At 43.4% G+C, this 27,896-nt stretch overlaps 2 protein-coding genes across 6 annotated transcripts in view; one reads left to right on the plus strand and one right to left on the minus strand.

The window, feature by feature from the left end:
• RPA2 (replication protein A2) lies at window positions 1-27,892 on the plus strand. Of its 4 annotated transcripts, XM_089897996.1 has the most exons (10): window positions 1-291; window positions 518-624; window positions 4,579-4,680; window positions 5,605-5,718; window positions 8,246-8,299; window positions 10,975-11,049; window positions 11,558-11,674; window positions 16,228-16,335; window positions 16,510-16,604; window positions 19,049-27,861. In XM_089897996.1, the coding sequence occupies exons 1-10, from the start codon at window positions 282-284 to the stop codon at window positions 19,245-19,247; spliced, it is 981 nt and encodes a 326-aa protein (XP_089754122.1). In that variant the 5' UTR covers window positions 1-281; the 3' UTR covers window positions 19,248-27,861. The 4 variants fall into 4 exon arrangements, with proteins under 4 accessions (XP_089754122.1, XP_089754129.1, XP_089754138.1 ...); XM_089898003.1 differs by lacking the exons at window positions 8,246-8,299; window positions 10,975-11,049 and having other exon boundaries at window positions 2-291; window positions 19,049-27,892; XM_089898012.1 differs by lacking the exons at window positions 5,605-5,718; window positions 8,246-8,299 and having other exon boundaries at window positions 3-291; window positions 19,049-26,063.
• Window positions 19,849-27,896, minus strand: part of THEMIS2 (thymocyte selection associated family member 2) — a 14,956-nt gene continuing 6,908 nt past the window's right edge. For both annotated transcript variants that reach the window (XM_022551906.2, XM_022551907.2), the window contains exons 4-6: window positions 25,229-26,292; window positions 22,696-22,852; window positions 19,849-22,265 (exon numbers count right to left, since the gene is read on the minus strand). In XM_022551906.2, coding sequence (XP_022407614.1) covers window positions 22,213-22,265; window positions 22,696-22,852; window positions 25,229-26,292 — 1,274 coding nt within the window. In that variant the 3' untranslated portion in view covers window positions 19,849-22,212. The remainder of the gene's footprint in view (window positions 22,266-22,695; window positions 22,853-25,228; window positions 26,293-27,896) is intronic.

Genomic DNA, 27,896 nt, shown 5'->3' on the forward strand with positions numbered 1-27,896 from the left:
AACGATGGCCGCAGAGGCTTCCTACCCTCCCGGGAGCAGAGTGCGCGTTTTCAGGAGCGCGGCTGGAGAAGACGGGAAAAGGCGTAAGATTCGTGAGCACTGATTGGCTGAAGCGAGAAGAGTTCTGGCTGCTGACTGGCTCCGTCTTCCGCGGGAAGGAGTTTGTGGCTCCTGCGAGAAGTAGATATAGCGGAGCGGACGCCTCAGGGCTCGGAGGCGGTTAGGGGAACCCACCAGGCCGGAACGTTCTGGAACTCTTTCCTGAGGGAATCGTGACGAAGATGTGGACCAGTAATGATGAGTGGGGCGGATTATGAGACCCGCAAGAAGGATTTAGCAAGGGGCTGGGTGGGAGAGGCCTGTGGCGGCGGGGGTGGGGGAGGGGCGGGGGCGTGCGGGGGCGGGGGGAGGTTAAGGAGACGCTGGAAGTGGCTAGGGTGAAGTCTGGGGGTTCTGTGGATTTTTCAGAGGCTTGGAGGGCGGAACAGGTATTAATACCGTTGTTGTTTAAAACCAGGTGGATTTGAAAGCTATAGCAGTTCCTCTTTTGGGGGAACCGGAAGCTACACACAGTCCCCTGGGGGCTTTGGATCACCGACACCTTCCCAGGCCGAAAAGAAATCTGTAGGTTGAAAGCGTACTTCGTTTTATCTTATACTGTCCGGAAGCTACTGACTCATCTGTGAGAGAAAATTTATGCGATGAAGGAAGGGTGTTAAACTTGAGCTGATACGATAATTGTCAATTATTATCTTATCGAATCTTATAATTGAGTGCTGTAATTTTGAAAAATGAAATTCCCCTAATTTTGCATCCATTGTTTCCTTGCCTTTATTTTGAAATTTACCAATAGAACTGATGAAATCAACCTTGTGGGAAAAGTGAACTTGTTTGTATAGCCTAGTTTACATTCTTCATGTATTGGAAGTCGTTTTTAAATGAAATGTAATGAGGTGCTCTAATGCGGTGGAAAGAACATGGTCTTTGAAGTCTAGTGGATCTATGATCCACCATTGCTCTGACACTCCTTGCAGGGTATCATTGGACAAATGATACCTCCTTGGAAATCTGTTTGGCACCTACTAAATGGGATTAATAATAGATACCTTACAAGGTTGTTGTGAGACTTAATATTATGATATATATATAATTACACCTGCCCCAGAGTTGCTTTCAGTAAATGGTCCCAGAGAGTATTATTAAAAAGAACCTGAGCATTGGAGCCAGAATACGTGGTGTCCAGAATCAACTTTGCCTTTTAACTGGTGGTGTGAGTTTAGCGAAGCAGCTTCCACTGCTGGTTTTGGTGGCCCTTGATTTTTCTCATCTGATAATAGTACTAGTACTACTCATGTCCCAGGGTGGTTCTGAGAATTGATAAATGAGGTAATGTATAGGAAAGTGATCTGTAAGAAGCTGTCCAAATGCTTGTTATTCACTCTTTCAGAAATGAGTTTCAATTTAATAGCTGCTGTTGATTTCATCCTTTAAAAAATATAGGATTTGGTGTTAAGATTCAGTATTAGTAGCTTCTTTGTTTTATGTCCAGGTTGATAAGCTTTTACCTAAACTGGTAATTCACAAGGGTGTGTCAGTGGGAAAAAAATCCATTGATAATCCCCATACATTTGGGCATTGCTTTATATTTTTCATATGATTATTTTATATAATCCTGTGAGTTAATTATTATTTACTGCATTGCACAACAGGGGCTCAGGGAGATTAAGGGACACCTGAGCTTGCATAGCTAGTTAGACAGTCCACACATTGATGCTGCACAAATCCAAAATCTGATGAGCAACTTCTGTCTATTGTAATTTTCTTTTTCCCAGGAAGACCAGAGGGGACTCCAAGTCCTCTAACTTTGTCTTCCTTGAGGCTGTAAAGGAAAGAACAAAAGATAGATCATTGGTTCTCATCTTTTCTCCTTTATCTTAACTATTTTTCTTCATTCTGGTTGTTAGAATTCTTTTTTTTTTTTTTTTTTTTTTTTTTTTTTTTTTTTTTTTTTTTTTTTGCGGTACTCCGGCCTCTCACTGTTGTGGCCTCTCCCGTTGCGGAGCACAGGCTCCGGACACACAGGCTCAGCAGCAATGGCTCACGGGCCCAGCCGCTCCGCGGCATGTGGGATCTTCCCGGACTGGGGCATGAACTCGTGTCCCCTGCATCGGCAGGCAGACTCTCAACCACTGTGCCACCAGGGAAGCCCTGGTTGTTAGAATTCTTAATCTCAGTATCTCTCCCTGGGGCTGTGTATTAAGACTGCTTTTCAGAGAACAATGATGGTTATAAACTGGAATTTCAAACCCAGGTCTTTTTATGTTTAAATCTAGTGCCTTTTCCACAGTAAATTAGATAAACACTCTATCTAAAATGTTTCCTGTCGACTATAAACCTGTTATATTTGATTGAATCATGTGAAATTTCTAATACCATGTTTTGCCTTTAAAAATGGTGGGTTTTTTATAGTACTGTCAGAGTAGCCAGTGGTTCATAGTCAGCTAGAAAAGAATTTTTTTCAGAATTAAACATATCAGTACTTGTGCTGACACCCTCTCTGTGAATCTCTTTGGAACAAACTGGAAACTCTTTGTGACCAGTTCTTGGCACATAATAGGTGCCCATTAAAAAATAAGAACTTGCTGTGATTTGAGATGAAATTGAAGGTATTTACTAACACCTCAATAATTACCCATCTGTAACTTTTTTCCCTGAGGAGTAATAATATTTATTGAATACCTACTACATGTGGCGCTTGGGATTAGCATTTTCATATACATTATATATTTCGTTTACAACTCAAAAGGTAGATATCCTCATTTTATAGAATAGGTGGTGGTGTGTCCAGAGCTGTGGAGCTGGGATTTGAACACAGGTCTGTAGGACTTTCTGGCTCCAAAGCCCATATTCTTGCTGCTGTTACCACAGTGGCTCTTAGTTTTCTTATGCTGAAGATACAATGAAAATCTCAGGTGTGATAGGTGAAAACTGTATAGTAGATCATGAGCGCTAAATCCTGGGACCTCAGCAAATTTTAAATATATAAATACTAATATAGCATATAACTTCACTTATAAAATACTATAAAGTAAAATTGAAAAACAGTTGATTCCTTTATATCCTTGTTAAAAGCTATTGAGATATAAAGAGTGAGGAACAATAGCTGACCTAATAATTCCTAATGTTTATTGAGTGCTTACAGTGTGCCAGTTATTCTAGGTACTTCACCATATATTTAATTTTCATAATGATTTTTAATGATTTTATTATTCCTAGTTTTATAGATGAGGAAACTGAGGTACAGATGAATAGAGAAATGTGACCAAGAACACACTGCTCCTGAGTGGTAGAGCCATAATCTTTACACTCAAGCTTGGCTGCTGCCTGTTGTGACATGTGTGCTGGTAGTTGGCTAGGCTTACTTTCTACCATCCTGGCAGTACTCACCATTCAAAATTAGGCTTCAGCAAAGTGAAATGTTGCGAGTATCATGGACCTTCAGGGATAAGCTTCAACTGCTAAATCCATGAAGACCAAGAGTCTACTATGTTCAGTCTTACATGTGGAACAGTTACTGGGTTACATCCTATTGATCTCCAACAGGAAGAACCGTAATCTTTAATCCACCATGCTTTTTCCATCTTGTACATGGTCCCTCTAAGAGTCTATGAGAGTGCATGTTTGCCCTCAGCCTATAATGCATATTCCCTACCCACTATTTTTTCACTGTCGAAATTCTTGTGCTTCAAGGTCCAGCCTAAATGCGCCCTCTTCTTGAAATTGCCAAAAATATTTCCGAGATCCTACATAGAGCATCTCATTCTATAGTGTATCAAGATCAGGCTCGTTATTTACATTTTTACCTCCCCTAAGTTAGGAGTATGTTGAAGGCAAATCCTATTCCATTTTACTCATCTTTATGTCCCCCAAACAACCTCTGCCCAGTGGTAGGCAAAAATAAGAATTTATGCTGGTGTTAGGCTGCTTCTGGATGTGATTTGGGTGTCCTCTTCTGCCCATCACCTCCTGTCCCTTTCCTTTAAGATGTCCAGTGTGGCCAAGCCCTTATCCCATTTTCCCCATACTCACATTTGATTGTCAGAACATCTATCCTAAAGCTATACCTCTAACTTTGTGTTATATTTTATCATGAGAGTTAGAACAACTCCAATGTTCTGTCTCTGCTGGCCATCTCTCAAACCCCTTCTGAGTACCATCTCATCTGTGATAAAAAGCCAGCTCCTAAAGGCGGGGTTTCCTTTAAAAGTCTGTTCCAGAAGCAGGTCATCTTCCTTATGCTGTTTGCACTCTGGCCTACTCATTTTGGTGATCCCTGGTACCGCACAAACTTACCCATTCATCAGGAGCTTTGGAGTCAGACAAGCCTGGGTTTGAAATCTAAAGTGTGGCATTTGTTAGCTATATAACCCTGGTTTTCATCTCTGTGAAGCAGGGATAATGAGGTGCATTTTGAAGATTCAATGTTATAATATATGTAAAGTGCTTGGCACATAGCAGGTGCTAAATGAACAGTAGTTATTATTTTCTTAATTGGATGTATGCATACTTTTTTTTCAGAGAGCCCGAGCTCAGCATATTGTACCCTGTACCATATCTCAGCTGCTTTCTGCTACTCTGGTTGATGAAGTGTTCAGAATTGGAAATGTTGAGATTTCACAGGTAAGTAAAAATAATTTGTGGAAGAGTCACTTAATCATAGGAATGAAGAATGAGATAAAACTAACATCTCAACAAAATACATAGGGGTGAAAATACATAGGGGTGGGCTTCCCTGGTGGCGCAGTGGTTGAGAGTCCGCCTGCCGATGCAGGGGACACGGGTTCGTGCCCCGGTCCGGGAAGATCCCACATGCTGCGGAGCGGCTGGGCCCGTGAGCCATGGCCACTGAGCCTGCGCGTCCGGAGTCAGTGCTCTGCAACGGGAGAGGCTACAACAGTGAGAGGCCCGCTTACCACAAAAAAAATAAATAAACACATAGGGGACTTCCCTGGTGGTGCAGTGGTTAAGAATCCGCCTCAATGCAGGGGACATGGGTTCAAGCCCTGGTCTGAGAAGATCCCACATGCTGTGGAGCAGCGAAGCCTGTGCGCCACAACTACTGAGCCTGTGGTCTAGAGCCCGCGAGCCACAACTACTGAAGCCCATGCGCCTAGAGCCCATGCTCCGCAGCGAGAGAAGCCACCGCAATGAGAAGCCCGCGCACTGCAACAAAAAGTAGCCCCCCCCCACTCACTGCAACTAGAGAAAGCCTGCGCGCAGCAATGAAGACCCAATGCAGCCTAAAATAAATAAATTTATGAAAAAAAAACATAGGGACTTCCCTGGTGGTCCAGTGGTTAAGATTCCATGCTCCCAATGCAGGGGGCCCAAGTTCAATCCCTGGTCAGGGAACTAGATCCTGCATGCCGTAACTAAGAGCCTACGTGCCACAACTAAAGATCCCACATGCTGCAATGAAGATACCACGTGCCACAGCTAAGACCCAGTGCAGCCAAATAAATAAATTAATTAATATTTTTAAGAAAATACATAAGTGTTGCTTTGGTTTCTAAGAAAACCAAATTTTTTTTTCTTCTGGTCTAGGTCACTATTGTGGGGATAATCAGAAATGCAGAGAAGGCTGCAACCAACATTGTTTACAAAATAGATGACATGACGGCTGCACCCATGGATGTTCGCCAGTGGGTTGACACAGATGTAAGTAGTTGTTTTTGAATCAGGGTGGGGTTACTTTGGGACTTTGGAGATGTTGAACTTTTTTAGTCTTACTTTTTAAAGGTGGATCTTATAAAAATAAAACATAAGACATCAAAGGCAAAAACCCTAACATTAAAGGCCAATACATTTGATGTCATAAAAAATTTAAAATCTTTTAAACTTCCCAAAATACTATAAACGAAGTTAAAGGGCAAGTGACGGGACACACTAGAATGTAAACTCTGTGAGAACAAGGATTTTTATGTTGGCACTGTATCCCTAGCACCTAGAACAGTGCCAGTTACATAGTGGGCCCTGAGTAAATATTATTTAAATTAGTGGGAAAATTTTTTGCAAAATATTACGAACATTTAAAATTTTCAATTATTGAAAGTTCTTACAAAGCAAAAAGGAAAAAGCAACCACACCTTAGGAAAACGGGCAAAGAAATGCACAAGTAATTCATAATAGATGAAATACAAATTGCAACAACAATAAGAAAAGCAAGTTTACTTAACATTAAGATACCATTTTTAGCTTATTAAATTGGCAAAGGAGAAAAGAGAATGGCAATGTCCACTTCTATTGAGAGCAGTAAGCGCTTAATTTATGGAGTGAATTGTCACTGTTTGTCTGGGGAAGTGGATACCACCCTACCTTGATGTTATGAGCATCACCTTTCTCAAAAAACAGCCGATGATCAAAATCATCTCAGAAATGTTGACCACTCCACTGCCAGAAATTTGCATTAAGGAGTAATTAAAGATACACACAAAGATTCAGTTGTAAGATTGTTGATCATCATTATTTATAATAATGGAAAACTAAAAGGAATCTCAATGTTAGCAGTAGGATATTATTAATTAAATCCTGGTATATTTTTTAAAATACTGCAAATGATGTAGAAATGTATGTATTGTCACAAAGAAGTGTTTACCATAAATTGCTGAGAGGAAAAGAGCATGTTAAAGGTAGTATGGTGCTTCCCTGGTGGCACAGTGGTTGAGAGTCTGCCTGCCGATGCAGGGGACACGGGTTCGTGCCCCAGTCCGGGAAGTTCCCACATGCTGCGGAGCAGCTGGGCCCATGAGCCATGGCCACTGAGCCTGTGCGTCCGGAGCCTGTGCTCCGCAGCGGGAGAGGCCACAACAGTGAGAGGCCTGCGTACCGCAAAAAAAAAAAAAAAAAAAAAAAGGTAGTATGCATGGCGTGGCCCCATTTTTGCAAAGCAACATATATATAAGTGTATGTATAAACATGGAGAAAATAGACTTAAAGAAAATATATTCCTTTTACCCTTTTTATTTTTTTTAATTAGTTTATTTATTTTAAAAAATTTATTTATTTATTTAGCTGTGTTAGGTCTTTGTTGCAGTGCGCGGGCTTTCTCTAGTTGCGGCGAGCGGGAGCTACTCTGTTGTGATGCGCGGGTTTCTCATGTCGTGGCTTCTCTTGTTGCGAGCATGGGCTCTAGGCACATGGGATTCAGTAACTGTGGCATGTGGGCTCAGTAGTTGTGGCTCACGGGCTCTAGAGCACAGGCTCAGTAGTTGTGGTACATGGGCTTAGTTGCTCCGCAGCATGTGGGATCTTCCTGGGCCAGGGATCGAACCTGTGTCCCCTGCGTTGGCAGGCAGATTCTTAACCACTGTGCCACCAGGGAAGCCTCCTTTTTATTTTTTAATTGGGCAGAGGCCTCTTGGTTTTTTATGTTGTTTTTAAAATACATTCATTATAGAACATTTGGATAATGCATACTTTGTATGCTATTTTCGCTTCAAAAACCACAAGTCGTCTGTGAAGAATTAACTTGATAGTTATTCATTCTTTATTTTTTGGACCTCAGAAAAATACAGGAGAATTCATTCAACAGTTGTTATTGGAGTACTGATTCTGAACCAGACTGCTTGGTTCCAGGTAGACAAAGAATGCAAAAGACACAGTCCCTGCCATCAAGGGGGAAGGTAGTTACTAGAGATGCCTAATACTGCATGCTCATACAAAATGTATGGTGCTCACTTATAAACATTTAAAGATCCCCTGGAATCCCACATCCCAAAGATGACTACTGTTACAACACATTTTGGGAAATACCCTTTCAGACATTTCTCTCTGCATATCTGTACATAGATGTATGCTTACAGTTTTACATAAAGGATAATATGATATGCAACTGCTCTGTAATCTGCTCTTTTTGCTCAAAACTATGTAGTGGAACTGATTTCTTAATGTCAATAAATACAAATTTACACCATCAATTTTGGTGACTGCCTATTCCATCATAAGGATATATCATCCCTTACTTATAGACCCAGTCAGGAAACATTTAGCTTATTTCCATCATTTGTTATTATAGACAATGCAGCGGTGAGTATCTTTGTGTACATCTCTTCATGATTGAGATAATCTCCTTAAGATCAATTTAAACTAGGTTTTCTGGAGGAAATACACATTTTACATGTTTCTACTTTCTTTTTTGGTTAATCTTACATTTACGTTTTTACGTTTTTTATTGCCTTCCATAAAGGTACCAATTTACTTAGTGCATGAGAGTTCCCCATTAGTTCTCCACACCCTAACAGTAGGTTTTATGAGTCTTAAATTTTTGTATCATAGTTTAAAAATAGTCTTGTCATTGAGAATTTTCTCATTTTTTATGCGTAATTCTTTGGTTTTAGTGAGATTGGATTTTTTTTTTTTAACTTTATTCAGTGTTAATTTGTGGGGGGATTTTTAGTTGTCTAAAGTCCTTTGATTCCCCAGGAGTGTTTGGATATTTATTTTTGTTTGCAAGAGCCTGAAAAATATTAACCTCTTATCATAATTATATGACTTCTGTAGTTTGTCTTTTGACTTTGAAAAGCTTTTCCTTGTTTCAGATTATTTTTCAATTCATGTTTCCTTCTATAATTTCTGTGGTTTCTTTTTATATCTCTATATATGATTAAGTCTTTTTATAATTAAATGATGTATTTTGGTAAAAGGAGAGAAGTATAGATCCAGCTTTACTTTTTGCAAGAGTTTGTTTTTAATTTTTATTGCAGTATAGTTGATTTATAATGTTGTGTTAGTTCCAGCTTGTTTTAAAATGTTCTTTGAGAGAATATAAACTTTTATCTGTGGTATATATACAGCTATGTAAAATAATAGGTAGAGTGAAATGCAAATAGTTGATAATCTCCAGGTAATGGGAATTGGGGTGTTTTTTAGTTTTAAACACATGCATTCTATATTCTAGTTTTTTTATAGTCGTGTATTTTATAATCAAAAAGAGCTTTGAGTCAGCTTATGTATTTTTCTTATTAATAATAGGTACATAGTCTAGAAAACCCAAAAAGAAATATTAAAATCATTTATAATTATCCAAGTTAACTTTTGTTAACGTCTTGATGTATATGTTTCCCCTTGTGGGAAATAAGCTTTTTTCCATGAGTCACAGCAGGTCTTCACAGACAATGAATAGAATTCTGCATTATCATTTGCAGCAGTATAAACTAATCCATTATACAAATGTGCACCTTTTGTTGCATATGTAGGTTGTTTTAAATGTTTTAGTATTCAAAACTATGCTGTGATGAATACTCCTAAAGCTAAATCTTCTTTTTTTGAATTTTATTTTATTTATTTTTTTATACAGCATGTTCTTATTAGTAATCCATTTTATACACATCAGTGTATACATGTCAATCCCAATCGCCCAATTCAGCACACCACCACCACCACCCCCCCAGCCACTTTCCCCCCTTGGTGTCCATACGTTTGCTCTCTACATCTGTGTCTCAATTTCTGCCCTGCAAGCCGGTTCATCTGTACCATTTTTCTAGGTTCCACATACATGCGTTAATATTCGATATTTGTTTTTCTCTTTCTGACTTACTTCACTCTGTATGACAGTCTCTAGATCCATCCATATCTCTACACGTGACCCAATTTCGTTCATTTTTTATGGCTGAGTAATATTCCATTGTATATGTGTACCACATCTTCTTTATCCATTCATCTATCTATGGGCATTTAGGTTGCTTCTATGACCTGGCTCTTATAAATAGTGCTGCAGTGAACACTGGGGTGCATGTGTCTTTTTGAATTATGGTTTTCTCTGGGTATATGCCCAGTGGTGGGATTGCTGGGTCATATGGTAATTCTATTTTTAGGTTTTGAAGGAACCTCTGTACTGTTCTCCATAGTGGCTGTATCCATTTACATTCCCACCAATAGTGCAAGAGGGTTCCCTTTTCTCCACACCCTCTCCAGCATTTGTTGTTTGTAGATTTTCTGATGATACCCATTCTAACTGGTGTGAGGTGATACCTCATTGTAGTTTTGATTTGCATTTCTCTTAATAATTAGTGATGTTGAGCAGCTTTTCATGTGCTTCTTGGCCATCTGTATGTCTTTGGAGAAATGTCTATTTAGGTCTTCTGCCCATTTTTGGATTGGGTTGTTTGTTTTTTTAATATTGAGCTGCATGAGCTGTTTATATATTTTGGAGATTAATCTTTCGTCTGCAAATATTTTCTCCCATTCTGAGGGTTGTCTTTTCATCTTGTTTGTAGTTTCCTTTGCTTTGCAAAAGCTTTTACGTTTCATTAGGTCCCATTTGTTTATTTTTGTTTTTATTTCCATTACTCTAGAAGGCAGATCAAAAAAGAACTTGCTGTGATTTATGTCAAAGAGTGTTCTTCCTATGTTTTCCTCTAAGAGTTTTATAGTGTCTGGCCTTACATTTAGGTCTTTAATCCATTTTGAGTTTATTTTTGTGTATGGTGTTAGGGAGTGTTCTAATTTCATTCTTTTACATGTAGCTGTCCAGTTTTCCCAGCACCACTTATTGAAGCAACTGTATTTCCTCCATTGTATATCCTTGTCTCCTTTGTCATAGATTAGTTGACCATATTAAAGCTAAATCTTAATACGTGTTCTTTATTTTCTTAAATTTCTAAAAGTACAGTTGCTATGCCAATAAGTATGTCCACCAGAAAGTTGTGTGCCTAAGAACACTGAATGAGAGTGCCATAATCGTTTGCTTGTTTTTTGATGTGCATAACATAGAACTTGGATATTTTTATTCTAATTCCTGGTTTTATTTTTAAAAAATTAAATTCTAAAAGGCAGGGCAAACTAGGTAGTGCTACATTAGGATCCTTTAGCTCTTCCTTTGTAACTTTCTCTTTCTGTACATAATTTAGAAATTTTGATGAGGCTTTCACCAGCATCACTAAAACCTAAGTGGTGTGTTTGTATTTTTTCTGTTAGGATGCCAGCAGTGAAAACACTGTGGTTCCTCCAGAAACATATGTGAAAGTGGCTGGTCATCTGAGATCTTTTCAGGTAAAGTCAGGAAAAAACGACAGTTAAAATGTATCTGCATGAAGCAGTTTCTGGGGTCATGCCTAAGTTTAGGATACTTAAGACTTAGTAAGTCTCTATGTTTAATGGGAGTTATATTGAAGTTATTTCATTATTTTCTTCTTCAAAAGGAAATAATGGGTTTCCTCAATATAAAACAAACAGAAAGGTAGAGAAAGAACAAGATCACAGCCTACAGTTGCCATCTATGGCATTCATTAGGTGTAGAAGGCGGACACTGGATTTGGAGACTAGACTCTGGTTGTATAACTTTGGGGAAGTCATTGAACATCTCTGTGCTAGTTTTGTTCTTTTGACTATATTTCATTGACTGTTTTTGGATTAACTCTGAGTTAAAAATTTTCAGTATATAACACATTTTCCTCAGTTAGTAAAATACTATAACCAAGAAAGGAGCCACAATGTTTTGACCTGAAATTGACTTGAATGTGCTCATTATTTGTTCACATTTCTCTCTTTATTTTAATAGAACAAGAAAAGCCTGGTAGCCTTTAAGATCATGCCCCTGGAGGATATGAATGAGTTCACCACACATATTCTGGAAGTAGTCAATGCACACATGATGCTCAGCAAGTGTAACAGCCAGGTGAGCAGCTTCATTCTCGTCGTTTTTTCTCTTCCCTGAAAAAACCTAAACCACTTCTGTGCTCCGGCTTTGATTTCCTTGACATTTTGAAGATTGAGCCACAAGAAAGTCATCATTCAGTCCTCAAAAAAAATTTTCTCCTTGAGCTTTGCTGTGTTATTTTATTCCTGATGAAACACTTTCCTCTCAAAATTACAAGTTCCTCTAACCCCGGTGGCTTGGATGGCTGAGGCCAAGACAAGCTTCAAGTGTAGACACATAATTCAGCTGAGCTCTTAGCTTCAGGATTTTCAGTCCATATTCAGAGAAAAACCCCAATTAAGGTAGCATTTTGCTGCTTTCCTTCCAACCTGTTGGCTAAACAGGATTATTTATGCACCATTATTTTGTCCCTGCAATTATATTTCTTGCTTCATATCGAAATTTCTCAACATTTCCTGTGGTACAAATTCAGTTTGGCAAGTCCATCTAGGACCACATAATGGGTTTGCTGATCTGAGTATTAGAGTGCCCTTAGATGATTCTGGTGGCAAGGTGGAAGACTGGTTACAGTAGGAGGGACTGGAGCTGTTGCCTCTTGTTTTGTGCCAAGCACTTTGCTAAACCCTGGGGATACAAAGATAAATTCATTCAATTTATTGAGCCTAGTATATGCCAATCATTATTCTAGGCCCTGGGAATAAAGCAGTGAACAAGATGGGTAAAGTGTCTGCCCTCAAATTTATATTCTTGAGAGAAATGGACCATCAACAAGAAAACAAATATATAATTTTAGGTAGTTATAGGTACTCTGAAATTAAGCAGAGTAGGAGAAGACAGTGATGGAGGGAATAAGAATGGTATAATTTTAAATGAGAGAAGAACATTCCAAGCGGTGTCAGAAGCCATGAGACTGGAACAAGCTTGGCATACTTGAGACCAGCAAGAAGGCCAGACTATCTGGAGTGAAGCAAATGACATGGGAGGTGGTACAGGGATGTAGGCAAGGGAGCGAGACCCCGATCATGTAGGGCTTTGTAGGCCATAGTAAGGATTACTTTTTTCTAATTGACACTAAACCTTTAGAAGGTTTTGACTAGGGAAGTGATGTGGTGTGATTTACCTTTTTAAAAGCTCACTTGAGCTGCTGTGTGGAGAGTAGACTATGAGGCACCAACAATAGCAACAGAAGTAATTCTGGGGAATGGTAGCAGCAGCTGGGTAAGAAGTGGTTGGATTCTAATACATTTCGAAGGTAGAGCTGACAGGACTTAATGTTTAGATACAGGATATAAAGAAAAGAGAGGGTTCAAAAATAACTCCTAGGTTTGGGGCTTGAGTAACTAGATGAAGCTAGCAGGTTTGAAGGGCAAACTCCAGAGTTCTGTTCTGGACTTAGCAAATGCAACGTGTCAGACACCCAAATGGAGACCAGAATGGACGGTTGACTGTATAAAGCTGGGGCTCAAAGGAGAGGTCAGGGGTAGAGAGAGAGCATTGGGAGTCATTGTGTGGATGGTATTTAAAGCCTCGGATGAGACGAGATAACTAGTGAGTTAAGAGGTAAGAGACCTAAGCTCTGAGACACAGAGCTAGGAGTCTGGAGGCACAGCAGGAGCCAGAGAAAGTCAGAGAAGTTGCCAGTTGGGCAGGAGGAAAATCAGGAAATGTGATTCTATAGAATATTCTGAAAAGAGTACTTTAAGGAGGGAGTGGAGTTCAACAGTAGAATGCTGCCTAGAAGTCAAGTAAGGTGATGAGAGAGGTCTGTTGGGTTTGGAAACGTGGATCTTCAGAAGAGAGGCTTCAATGGTTAGGGGAAATGTGGGTTAAAAAGAATGGGACTGGGTAGAAAGTTTAGGGTGTTTATTTTATGACTATACTTCATAACCTATACATATATATCAAATGTTCTGTGATAAAAATGGTTTTAAAGTGAGGATGGGTGGAAGCTGTGAGTATAGACAGTTATATTGAGGAGTAAATAAAATAATCCTTTCCCTCAAAGAGTTTGCCTTAAGCATTGAGGGTTCAGATCACTTAAGCAGTGAGGAGTGGCAAGTGCAGGGTGCTGTCGAACCACAGAGAAGAGTTTCCTGTCCTGACCTGGACATCAAAAAGGGCCTGCTGGAGGAGGTGATGCCTAAACCAAGTCTTAAAATACACATATGGGAGCAGGGGCGCACCTGAAGCAGAACATGAGGTCATTTCAGCAGAGGTATCCAGGGAAGAAATAGCGTTCAGTTCAGTATTACTGGATCATAAAATAGGACTTCTGTCTCACCAGCAAGCAACGTGAAGGCATCTAGCTTGAAAACAGGAGACCATGACTGAATTTTGGTTTTTTTTTTTAATGACCTTGAAGCATTGGCATTTAATGAATTTTTTTTTTTTTTTTTTTTTTTTTGTCTGCGTTGGGTCTTCCTTGCTGTGCACGTGTGCGCAGGCTTTCTCTAGTTGCGGTGAGCGGGGGCTACTCTTCATTGCAGTGCGCAGGCTTCTCATAGTGGTGACTTCTCTTGTTGCGGAGCACGGGCTCTAGGCGTGCGGGCTTCAGTAGTTGTGGCATGTGGGCTCAGTAGTTGTGGCACAGGGGCACTAGAGCACAGGCTCAGTAGCTGTGGCATGCGGGCTTAGTTGCTCCACGGCATGTGGGATCTTCCCAGACCGGGGCTCGAACCCGTGTCCCCTGCACTGGCAGGTGGATTCTTAACCACTGCGCCACCAGGGAAGCCCTAATGAACGTTTGTTGAATGAATGAGTCTCTTGACTACATGGGATTCACTGATGACCTTCCACAATGCTCTTTTACTTGTAATGAGTACTTAACATATTTAATCTTTTGTCATCTTTATTCAGTTCAATAAATTAAACATTGACTGAGCACCTGCTGCCCACCAGGCACTGTGCAAAGCTGAAGGGGCTTATGGGGGAAAGTGACAGGCAAACAGTGTGATGGCTACTATGAGAGGGAATGGGCCAAATGCTGTGAGAGCCAAGAAGGAAGAACACAACTAACTTTGGCCTGGGGGGATGTCAGGGAAGTCTTCACAAAGGCAGTGACAATTAAGTTGGGCTTTGAAGGATGAGAAGAGTGTTTCCCAAGCAGATGAGGGGAGGAGCATTCCAGACATGGAATAACGTGTCAGAGGCATGTGTGTGACTGGCAAGAATTCCCTGTGTTGAAAGGGGGTGGTCAAGAATAAAATACAGACTTTGATGTCTAGTTGTGGTAGGTCTTAATATCCAGGAGTTTTATATTATTTTCACAGGCAGCGGGAGCCAGCTGAAAGCTTTTAGGTGGAGGAGAGACATGATCAGAAGTTATTACTTGGAGCAGTGAGGAGGGTTGATTGGAATAGGAGAGACTTGCAGCTGAGACACCAGTCAGGAGATCAGGGGTGATGAGGATCAATTCGAGCCACTGAACGTTGTATTAATGGGCTGTGGTGATGGGCTGTGGTGATGGGCTGTGGGAGGTGAGCGAGTGGAGACTCAAAGATGGCCAAGATCTACAGGACTGGGCTTGGACTTACTAATAGAAATGGAATATACCAGGGCAAGCAGGTTTGGGGAGGAAAGTAAACTTTATTTTGAAGTGCGTGAGATAGCTAAGTGGAGGTCTTCAGTAGATGGTTGGTAACGAGGATTTGTGGCCTCGGAGGAGGTCTGGGATGAAATCCTGAGAGAACTATCAGCATTTTGGAAGACAGGTAGACAAAGAGGCTGAGAAGGGATACTGAGAAGGTATAGTTTGAAAATTAAGTGGAGAACCAGAAGAATATGGTGTCAGGAAGCCTAAGGAGGGCTACATTTCAAGAGGGGTGTGGTCAGCAGTGTCTGCTTCTGAGAGGTCAAGTGTTATGAGAACTGAAAGGGATTACTGGCTGTGTTGGTTGATAAGCATTGGTAAGTTTGGTGAGAACAGTTTCAGAGGTATATTTGGAGAGAATCCAAATAGTGCTGGGAAATGTAAACAGTGACTATAATCTATTATTTTTTAAAAGTTTGGTGGTAAAAAAGAAGAAAAGAGAGGGTAATGAGAACTATGTCTCCTTTTCTCTCCTTGTAATGCTTCATGCCTAGTTGACACTCAGTAAATGCTTGCATGATTGAAGCACCAGAGGTAGATACCACTATAGCAGATCTCAGTAATTTTCTTCTCAGTGCTATTTTTCCTCTGGTTCCTGTCACATCACAAAAGAAAAGGAGGATCCAGGAAGTACCTTTCTCTCTGTTTGATACGATATGCTTCAGAGAATGACTTTATCTTCCTATGAAATTCTCATTAGATAATAGCTGTCCTTTCCAAGGGAAGCAGTTGTTATTGGGAAAACTCTGCTTAGGGTTCCCTGGCAGTCCAGTGGTTAGGACTCTAACCACACTTTCACGTGGCCTGGGTTCAACCCCCAGTCAGGGAACTAATATCCCACAAGCCGTGTGGCGCAGCCAAAAAAAAAAAAAAACTGCTTAAATTGTTTTTTTGTAAACTACTTATTAAGCTGTTTAAAAGAGCAAGGACTGTGTTTAAATTGGTGAATTTACTAATGTTGTAAACTTATTTCTTAATTCAGCCCTCAGCAGGGAGAGCACCTGTCAGCAATCCAGGAATGGGTGAAGCTGGGAACTTCGGTGGGAATATCTTCATGCCAGCAAATGGCCTCACTGTGGCCCAGAACCAGGTAAACAGCTGAGTGGCTCCAGACATGCAAGACACAGACAGTTAGTTTTAAATTATGTTACTTCCTTAATGGTGCTAAGTACCTTACTCATTTCTTTCCTATAAAGGGATTCTGGCTTACATAGGGGAGCTGATTCAGAGTAGTTGCTAAAATCTTTCTGATTTGAATCTTCAGGTACTGAATTTGATTAAGGCTTGCCCAAGACCTGAAGGATTGAACTTTCAGGATCTCAAGAATCAGCTCCAACACATGACCGTACCCTCCATCAAGTGAGTATTTGGTTTCTGTGAACTAGGGCTCCAGAATTGTACCCGTTTCCCCTCACCAGGATTTCCCGGTAATGAGAAGTAAGTTTAAAAAATTAAAAAAAAAAAAAACTATTGACTAACAAAAGCGAAGTTGTTCAGTCATGAAAAAGTAGAAAAAGGACTCACAAAGATGGTGCTGCCTGTCACTTCACTCATTCATTTTTCATTCAGCAAATACTAAGTACCATTATGTGCAAGGGATGTAATTTTGAGCAAAAATTGACCAGATACCTCTCGTGGAATTTAGTCTGGAGGAATGAGATCCTAAGCTCCTAGTCCTCAGGTGTACATTTGCACTGGCATTGCTGTCCCCACTGTGCAGTGTTCCTCAGGCTATCTGGACCTGAAGCCATTAGACAGTCCTTCCAACATCCTTGTCCTGATAACCTGTTAGACAAGCAGCTTCCTGATTCTAATGAACTAATCAAACAAACTGAGTATTATGGTGTTTGTGACAGTTGTTACTATAAATCAGTTGATATTCTAGGTCTCGATAGAAAAGAATACTCAGGTCTAATTCCATTTCCTGTCCTATGAGATGAGGATAATAATTCCTATCTTAGAGTTACTGTGATGATGAGGTGCAGAATGTCTGTCACAATAGTAGGTGCTCTATAAATTTTTACTCTTATTAAATATGTTACTGACACTGACCCTGAGAGCCTTTAAGGATTTGAAGGTGTCATACCATTTCTAGAAAGACCTTTCCTTTCCTTCTTGCAACTTGATTTCCCAGAGGGGAATGAGAGGGTCGGTGGATGAGTGAGGAGCTATTTTTTTTATATAGCTGTTTATATTGGGAGACATTATATGCAACCGGAACTATAGCTTTAGATCCTGGTTTCAGTTTGCTTACACTGGTATTTAAGTGAGGTCCTATTTTCTTTGCTTTACACAACTTGGGAGAGGCATCCAAGGCAGCCCTAAAGCCTTTGTCTCCAAGGATTACCTCAGTTTTGTAATTTTACTGGTGTTTCTCCCTGCAAGAGCCTTCCATGAGCAAATGCCATGAATTCTTGTCAGCTAAGATAGAAAGTAGGGAAATGAGTAAAGTTTACATATTCGGCCATATCCAAAAGGCAGTTTCCTTTCTTCTGCATTTGGTTTTTTCTTTCTTTCTAGGGAAGCTGTGGATTTTCTAAGCAACGAGGGACACATCTATTCCACTGTGGATGATGATCATTTTAAATCCACAGATGCAGAATAACTGGATCTAATTGGGTACCCGAGATATTTTCCAGCTGGACTTTTTACGCAGTCTCTCGTCTCCAGCTGTGCATATATTTGGCAGGTTGACTTCTAGGAAGTAGGTTTCATCTATAAAAGGTTTCAATTGACATCCTTTTGAAACTTACTACTCTTTTGTGTTTTTGAAGCTCAGAGGGATATGGGCAACTGACAGGGATGTAAACCAGGACGGAATTTCTTAAAGAACTTACAAATTAGTTACAATATCAGGATAAATGGAATTGGAAGAGGGATGCTACCAAGAGGGTTGGGCGGTATTACTTAAATAATACTCAGGAGTTTTTATGCCTAAATTGTTTCCTGTTGAGAGCAGGACTAGGGCCTGTCAGCAGAGAGCTAGCCACGAAGCCCACTAACCTCTGCCTATTTTTGTTGCCCACTTTGGTTATGTGGTTATGTGTTGTTACTTTCAGAATTGCACTTTCTTTCACCTTGTCATAATTGCTGCCCAAAGTGTGTTTTTATAAGCATGGCGTTCTAGAATGGTGGCTTCATGGGGCAGAGAGAAAGATATGTGTTTTGTACAAAATAAGTACATTCATATGTTTAATAAAATAGTTCTATTATTGCAGTAACTTGTAAAAATGTTCTTATTTTCTTACACTGTAATAATTAATACTTTATCATCTCAGCTAATTCAGAGATAAGTTAATGAGGTGTAACATGCAAATAAAAGTTCTGTAACTGCTTTAACCGTGTTTCTAAATGAGATCTACCAGCAGCTGTGTGGAGAAGGCTCCACTCCCTTGGTTTCTGACAGTGAACAACAATGTGGTTGTTATTTTCTGTACATGCAGGATAGTTCCCATCTGGGGAGCTGTGCAGACGCTTAAAAGTCAGTCACCCAGTATGTTCATTTGCAAGTATGTCCATTCTTGATGGTTGCCTAAAAGAAAGGACAGTGGCTAAAAACAGGTTTAAAAAAGCATATACATTTGAATATGGAATGCATGATAGGATGCTTCTATGGGTGGTGGACTTCTCTTTCTAGTTACCATGCTAATGCCCTCAAATGGGCAAGGGGGCAATAGCAGTGGTTCTGGGTGGAAGTCACTTTTTCTTTTGATTTTGAATTCTGTGATTTAGCAATCAAAAACTACTTACTCATTAATTCAGCGAGTTTTTTTTGTTTGTTTGTTTTTTTTTGCGGTATGCAGGCCTCTCACTGTTGCGGCCTCTCCCGTTGCGGAGCACAGGCTCCGGACGCGCAGGCTCAGCGGCCATGGCTCACGGGCCCAGCCGCTCCGCGGCATGTGGGATCTTCCCGGACCGCGGCACGAACCCATGTCCCCTGCATCGGCAGGCGGACTCTCAACCACTGCGCCACCAGGGAAGCCCTCAGCGAGTGTTTATTGAATACCTACTATGTCAACCTATTGGTCAGCTACTAGGAATATAAAGCAAAATAAGAGATTGGTGTCCCAGGACTTGCTGATTCAGCATTCCCAATAACACAGAGTAGCTACTCAGGGATACTGAATTCCCTGCCACCTTGGCATTGACACGGTATCACAGGAGCTCTGTGGATTCTGAGCACTATGGAGGCCCGTGGGGCTGAGCAGAGGTAGGCCACTGCTCAGCAGAGTGAAACGCCAGCCTCTGTAGAGCTTCTACCTGCTCAAGCCAGGGGAACTTGCATTTTGTATATTTGTCGTCACCTGAGATGTCAGGTATACAGTGTTCTCTTAGTACATTGTTGAGACAGCAGGGACCGCACTATGACTCAAGTTCTCAGAAATCCCCAGTGTCACAGCCAAGCCATGAGTCTAGCTTAGTCTCAGGAAGATCTCTTTAGGTGTACAGTGGGAGATGAGGCTCCTTGGGAAATAGTGGTACTTTATTGGATTTAACTAGAGAAAAGCCAGTAAGAATTAGTGTCCTATGTGAATTAATAGATTTGTTTTTTAAAATGTTGTTGAGGGAAATTCAAAACTCGATAAATTTTTGAGCATGCATCCCCAGGTTATATTCATTTACTTAGCAGTTATTTACTATATCAGTTACTATATTAGTTTGTTATATATATTACAAAACACTCAAAATTAGAAATGAAAAAGGATATTAAAAATAAATATGAAAGGATGTACCAATACAGTTGACGCTTGAACATCACGGTTTGAGCTGTGCAGGTCCACTCATACGCAGATTTTTTCCAATAAACACATACTACACGATCTGCAGTTGGTTGAATCTGCAGGTGCGGAGGGTCAACTGTAAAGTTGTATGTGGATTTTTTGACCGTGTTGGGGGTCAACTGTAATTCTTCTCTGTTTCCCAGTCAATCATCTTGTGTCCTCACTTTGGAGACCACTGCTTGGGGGAATCTCTAGCCCCATTATAATTCCCTCCCCACCGCCCAGCGGTTTATTCCAGAGGTAAAGAAGACAAAAGCACCCTGAGGGTGGTATCTGCCTTTGGTCCATTCCCTTCCTACCCTTACTGCTCTAGTAAGACAGTCACAGCTGTGGTTTTCAAACATGTTTTCCTTTTAAGCCCAGCTTTCCCTGCTATGAAATTGGTGGCTTTCTCCTCATGGCAGCATTTGGCCACTCAGAAACCCCCTTTTGTGGGAACTGGTGGCCCCTCTCCTCTGCCCCCCTTTTGTGATCTTGCTCAATTTGGCGCCAAGATTAACTGCAAACGTGAACGTGAAACTGTGGACATTTGCATGGGGTCCTGATCCCTAGGGGTTCGGTGCCAAGGAGGAACTTTCTGTCTCTTGCTTATTGCTTTTCCCAGAGTACTCTCTTCCTCAGGGTCCTCCTGTGTGGTAGTGATTGCATCTGTGGAGGAGGGCGTGGGAACTGGTGTGGAGATGAGCATGGGTGCTAGATACTGGGGACTGGCCCAGCAGCACGTAGTCACCGCTCAGTGGTCACCTGGAGAATGCCCTGCTGGAGTGTGGCGGCCTGGGAAGTACATGGGTCCAGAGAGCCAGAGGGATGTTAGGAGGCAAAGGAAGGACACACTCAGGTGTAGTGCCTCGAATCCAGGAGTGGGAATTTGACCCTCTTTCGGCTCCCGCCTCCACTGGACACTCCTTCCATCTTTTTGTCTCTCTCCGGTCCTCCGCTGACCATGGTGCTTAATTCCGTGACTGCATTAGCCCAAGAAACCAAGTCCCACTACTTCTAGGAAGTGAGGCCTGTGGTCTTACCTTACTGAACAGGCCTTAACTGACCCTGGAAACTGAGTTATTCTCTGCATAGGCACAGGCTTGTATTTCTTCTCTTATCTCGTTATACTGGCTCTGTCTCCACAGCCCAGGAACACAGTATAAACACTGGGATGAATTCCATGACTAGGAGACAGTGTAAGCATGTGAAAGGGGTGTTGGTTTTAGAGACAGGTACAGCTTTCAGATCTTGGCCAACAGTAATGATACTAACATGTTTACTGAATATTTATTATGAGCCAGGCACTGTGATAAATGCTCTACAGATATTATCTCAGTCGATCCTTAAAACAATCTTTTGAGGTAGATAACTTAGTTTCATTTTGCATGTGAAGAAACTGAAGCTTAGAGAGGTTAAAATCACTTGTAGGTGGTGAGCAAGGATCCTGACCCAGGCCCATGACTAGCCTGCCCGCTGAAGCACACTAGACTAGTTTGTTTCCTGATTTTTAAAACCAGGCCTTGTCTACCTCAGAGAGTTGATTTAGATCGGGTTTGTAAAGGGTCTGGTACACAGACAGAACTTAATAAGTGATAATCTCTTAATCATTTTTCCCGAAGCTCAGATGTCATTTTTATTCTGTGCTTTTAAAGTGAAATAATCTTAGATAGTCACCTACAACGGTCATGTGCTGGGTGCTGCAGAGTTGAGGAAGACAGTCCTGGTCCCTCAGGGGCTCGGAGCCTGGGTGGGGGACGGCGAGAGAGAGGAGAGAGTGGAGCAGGGGCGGCCAGCATTACAGAAGGCTCTCAGTGCAGTGTGTCATCAGGATTGAGTCCCCTTTACCAAGAGGCAGGAGGCACTGTGCTGCTGTCACCGAGGTGGGCAGTGTCTTGGATTCCTTTCTGCAGTAACAAGTGGGACAACTGGTGTTGGGGTGCAGGATTGAGTAGAACCCAGCTGGCTACTTGATACCAAAGCTCTGAACCTGAAGGAGCCAAATGCAAGGTGCTGGGCCCAGAGGGGCCAGAGGGAAGCTGGTGCAGGGTCTATCCTATTTCCAGTCAGTCCCCACCCGGCCACTCCTTGTCCACAGTCTGATTTCTGAGAGACCTTGTCCAGGGTCCTCTAAAGGCTTGTAATAGTTGGCTGATATCTCGGGTTCCCTGAGAAGCAGCAGTTAGGAAGTAAGGTTTCTCCAGCACCTAGAGGGTTTTCGGAAACTGCTCAAGTATTTCTTCGTAATCGTGTTCGTCATCTGCAAAAGAACCCAAGTAGTGAGGACCTTTGGCCTTAGGTTCCTTCCCCGCTTCAGGGTACTTTCGTCCCTTGAACAGGGGAGGGCTTGGTCTGGATGCTCTAAGGTCCTTGCTAGCCCAGAAACCACACTTGGTTGTGTCTGAACACTTTGCAAACATTCTCCTGTGTGCCTTGGGGAGGGTAGTTGGGGGATGAACTCATTTTCCTTGCCAGGGCCCTGGAGCCACTGGGAGAAGGACAGTAGGGACCCTTCAGCCTACGCCCATCTCATATAGGCCTGTCCATCCAACTGGGACTGTGGAAGGGTCGCTCATGAGCAGAGCCCTGCTGAGGGTATGGCCAGCACCATCAGAGGCAAAAGCAGCAGCAGAATGGCATGGGGGAGGGGAGAAGGAAAGACAGGGGTGAACAGGGGCTGACAGACTCACTTGTATCCTGAGTGATGGGCTTCGTGGGCCTGAGACCTTTCTTGCGACCAGGAATCTCACTGTATAAATTGCAGCTGTCCTTGATGACCTTTCGCAAGGTCTTCCTCTTGGGTTTAGGCATCAGAGATGGTTCCTGCAATTCGAAGGCTTCAGAAGACTAAGTGGGAAAAAAAGCAGAAGTTAGCAGGGTCCCAAGAAATGGGGTAAGAGAGTACCTGAAATGCAATTTCCTTCACATCTCACTTCCTCTGCTCCTCTCTGAACTTTTCAGTGTATGGCTTCTCAGGACGCCAGGTGTTTTTGCTACAAGCACTTGAACTGTTCTTTGGCAGGGGAGAAAGGGGCCAGGGTGAGACATGATAGGGTTGGGGGCTAGAGACAGGGTGTCTCTGCGTTTTTACACAGGGATTTGGTCATTGTCCTCCAAATCTTTTGCTAAAGGAGAAAAAAGTAGTCACAAAGCCTCAGGACAAACAGTACAGAGCTGAGAGGGGTCCCAGAAGGAAGAGGACTTTTATTGAAATCCTACCATGTGCCAGAAGCTGTATGCATATCTGTTCATTCACCCTCAAGTGACTCTCTGAGGAGCTGTTTGAGTTCCCAGTTTACACGTGAGGAACCAGGCTCAGAAAGAGTGTGCCATGTCAAGCCTCACATGGGATCCCTGGCCGGGCCAGGCTTCAGACGCAGAACCATGTCTGTGACCTGTAAAGCCGCTCCTCTTCCCACCACGTCATGTTTTCAAAAGCAAACAGTACGGCTCCCTGATGAGCAGCGGAGAATACTGATTCCCAGGGAGGGAAATTGCTGGTTCTAGGGCAACAAGCAGGAGCCATCCCAGAGGAGCCGTCAGGAACCAAGGCTGGGACGGAGGTCTCAGCTCTTTGTACCACATTCTTTCCAGCACTGTCACAAGGCCTGTGTTTCAGATGTCCCAGTCTATTTTTGGTTCTGTCAGAAAACGACTACCCTACCCCCTGCCCCACAGATACGAGCCCCTTCTGGGGCTGAGATCGCTCAGGGTTCATCTTTTTAACTTCCACTGCCATCCCACTGCCTCCCCACACAGTACGAAATCCAAGTCTCTGCACATCCCAAAACAGTATGCTTGTTACAGTTTACAAAGTGCTTTTTATGTAGATCACTCCCCCCACCCCACCACGCCCCCCATTCTCAGCAGAGCATGGCTATCAGCGCCCACCTCAGAGGGACGCCGTGAGAGCTGGGTGGGGCAGTACGTATGCATAAGGGGCCACCCCAGGGTAAGCGCCCCACGAGTAGAGGCTAACGAAACAGCACTGAGAGTGATGTTATCCCAGGCTCACTGGTGAGGAAACATGCCCAGAGAGGAAGTACAGCCCACAGAGTGAGGAAACAGGGATGTGAACTTCGTGTTTCTGACTCTGAGGTTCTTTGCCCGCTTGTCATGATTCAGTTTGGTTCAGTTCGGACTCACTGGCACTTTCTCTGCCTGCCTTGGAGTGGGAGGTCCCTGCCCCACAGGACTCTTGTTCTAGCCAGAGACCAAGTACAACTAATTAAAACTACATGGCCTCCCACCTCCAAGCTATGTACAGCGTGCAGGGTGACTACAGAAGAGGGAGAACTGTCACCGCCTTGGAGGAAATGTGAGCTGAGCCTTGCCCGTGAGCCTGAAAGGAGGAAGAATGTTCCTGGCAGGACTGGTGCGTGTGAAGTGCTGAGGCAGGAATCCTGGCATACCGAGAGCATCAGGAGTTCCTCTGTGGTTGGAGCTGCTGAGCAGTGGTGGAAGGTGGGCCTGGGAAGGTGAGACTGAAGTCAGCTATGAAGGACCCTGGATACCATGTTAAGGGGTTCGCATTACCCCCAGCAATGGGGAGCCATGGAAGGTTTCAGAAGGTGGGGCTGAGGCCCCATAGTGACCAGGGAAGGATGTGGGAGGCCATTCTGACAGCCGTGGGGAGGGGTTGAAGAGGCTGCTGGAAGAGTTTAGGTGAAAAATGCTGTAGCTTGAGCTAGGGAGTGACAGCAGGGGTAGCAGAGAGAGGTAAAGCACCGTGAACTTGGAGTCACAATGCTTCCGCTCCAGTTCAGGCCCCCCCATTTACAAACTGTGTGACTTTGAGTCTCACAGTCGCTGAGACCTCATTTTCTCGACTGTAAAATATGAATGATCACACCAATGTCAGGATGGTCAGGATCGAATAGTAGGTACAAAGCGTGCACGTTTATAAACTGCACATTCTGGAAATAGAGACAGATGTAGAGAACAAGCATATGGACCCCAATGAGGGAAAGTGGGGGTGGGTGGGTAGTGGCGGCGGTGGGATGAACTGGGAGATCGGGGTTGACATATATACACTAATGTGTATAAAATAGGTAACTAATAAGAACCTGCTGTATAAAAAAATAAAATTCAAAAATAAATAAACAAACTGCATGTCCTGTACAGCTGTAAGAGGCGTGATGCCAGACAGACAAAGAAGAAACGGCAGGACCCTAATGATCCCTACAGGTGGCCCCTCCCTGCCCACTTGGGTTCTGTTGGTACCTTGACGCCTTTCGCCTTGCTGACCTGCTTCTTCTGCCCACTGAGGCCCTTACTTTTCGGAGGCCTGGGCGGGGGAGCTTGACCCTCAAAGGCCGGTGACTTCCGAAGGTGATAATAGAAGGCCTCTGTCAGCTCCTCCACTGGGACTACGGGGAGGGGCCCAGCCGGCTGGCTTGGCTGCCCCTCAGCTTCCACGACAGTCAGGTCCAGCCACCGGGGAGGGACCTCGAAGCACATCTCAGGGTTGGAGTCCAGGCTGACCACCAAGAAGGGTTCCATGATCTTCTCCTCCAGCCGCAGGCCCAGGAAGGAGGGCAGAGGGTCATCAGGGTGGCTGGCATCCTTGGCCACCACTTTGACCTCACAGGGCAGTGGGAACTGGGCAATCAGATCCTGCAGGCTGTAGCGCCGGCCATCACCCAGCTCTTCCACGAAGCCGCCAGAGAAGTGGAGGGGCAGCAGAATCTGTTCTTGGTCCTCTGCCTCTTCATACTCTTCCTCCCCAGGCTGGTCACTCAGCCGCTGACACACCAGGACATTCATGTCCCTCTCTTGAACCCCAAGGGCCTGGCCAGACCCCAACACCTCCAGCCTGTCTCCCATGGCCAGGGACATGAACCCGGGGTTCTCCAACCCGTCTCCTTCACAGTCCTTTGTGGCCACTACCCGGAGTGGCTGGCCTGGCTGGAGAGCACCCAGGAGGTCGTAGGCCGTGGGGAACTCTCTCGGCCGCCGCCGCAGCTTGCCCTGGTAGGCCCCAGAGATCATGAAGTGTCTGGGCACTTTCCGGCCCTTGGTTGAGGCCAGGAACCGCCAGGGTGGCGAGGCCACGCCATAGATGCAGAGCCTCTGGCCCTTCCGTAAGGAGCTCAGCCACGGGCTGAGGAAGATGGGGGGCCCCTCCGGAACTTCCAGGATCTCTGTGGGCAGGGGGAAGGGGCCTCCCCGGGCCAGGGCCTCGCTCAGCAGCAGCGGTTGTATGAAGTGGATGTGCTGAGAGGAGGCGGTGATATCCTCCACGTCAACCTCCAGCGTGGAGGGGATCTTGACGATGGTCCTGCGCACTGTGGAGGGGAGAGGTCAGCTCAGGTGCGCACCCTCCACCCCTCAGAGGTCTGAGCCTGCTAACCTCTTTCCTGTCTTCATCTTTTCTTTCCTACCAGCGTTTTCCTGTTGTACCAGATTCCTTGCCCACTCTTTCCTTCAACCTCTTTTTGAAAAGTTACTATAAAAAGTTTTTAAAATATTTATAAAAGTAGAATAGTATAGTGAACCCCAATGTACCTGTCACCCAGCTTCAACATTTAACCCATGGCCCATTTTCTTTCCTTGATACCCCTATCTATCCATTCCCCTTCCACTGGATTATTTGGAATCAGAATAATCACATCTTGCCATCTGTGACTATTTCAACGTGTATTGCTAAAAGAAGGGGTAATTAAAATTTCAAAAATAATAACCACTAGGCTATGATCACGTTGAAATAATAATAATTTGATAATTCCTTAATATCACTGAATATCCAATCAGTTCACTTTTAAAATTTTAATTGAATTTTGAATGTAATTTTATAAGCTGTCTTTCCAAATCCTTTCTGGATTTAAATAGATAGAACCAAATCAAGAAAAACACTGACTACATGACTTTGGACAACCTCCTCCTGTCCTGGCATTGATAGCGCCTGGTGCGTAAGCTCTGTAAGAGTCTGAGGAAAACTGGCCCACCCACTATGTTGTTTGAGCCGCACCACACGGAATGTTCTCCCTGTTTTGTGGATGAGAACACTGAGGCTCCGAGGAGCGGTGGTGACTTCCCTCAGGTCACATGGTTGGGATTTTTGCTCTGTGCCAGATGAGCTGATAATCGGCTGAAGCTGGGAGATGGGCACATCTGGGTTCATTATACTGTTGTTTTTTAGTTCAGAATGCTTTATAAATTACCTGAGCTGCCTCACTCTCCAAGGCAGTCAACTTGTTATTTTTACAAAAACTAGTAAATAAAGCCTAGGTTGTTTCTTAGGACAGGACTCAGTCAGGCTGCTGGCAGCATCCAGAGCAGGGTTGGTGAGGCAGAGGCAGAACCTGGCCAGTCAAGAGGCCAAGGGTGAGTGGAGGGTGAAGAATGGGGGTGCCCTGGGGACCTCTACACATACACCCATTCTTCTACCTCTGCTCCAGCTTGGCCTCCGACCGGCCAGACCTGGCCAGCTTCTGCCTCCGGTTTCACCAACCCTCTGTGTGCAGCCACCAGCCTGTCCTAAGAAGTAACCTATGAAACAGCTGGGGGATTCAGCCAGACAGTACCCTCCCAGACAGGAGGCCCTTCACGAACAATCTTGCTTTCCCCAGCAACAGGAAAATATATTTCTCCTGAGCTGCACTTTCTAACACTGTGTTTCTTTGTCCTAGCTGCGGGCAACCTCACAGCCCAACTTTTGCCAAACTTTATAAAGTACGTGGGACCTCACTCAAGTTACCCGCTTTCCTATCTCCTTTTGCACCTAACTTCCACTATTGGGGATTCTTTATTCTGTTACGTTGTATATACCAGGTAAACCACCTGGAATCCCTGGACTATCCACGGGGATAGGGGGCATCTTCCCATCAGAGCAGCTCCCCAGGGCCCCCTCTGTCCCTCCCGCCCCCGGCCCACCCACCTGCCCGGGGAA

This window comes from Delphinapterus leucas, chromosome 1 (genome assembly GCF_059928025.1).
Source record: "Delphinapterus leucas isolate spDelLeu-1000000601 "Yukka" chromosome 1, BTC_Dleu_Yukka2, whole genome shotgun sequence".
In the NCBI taxonomy this organism is placed as follows: Eukaryota; Metazoa; Chordata; class Mammalia; order Artiodactyla; family Monodontidae; genus Delphinapterus; species Delphinapterus leucas.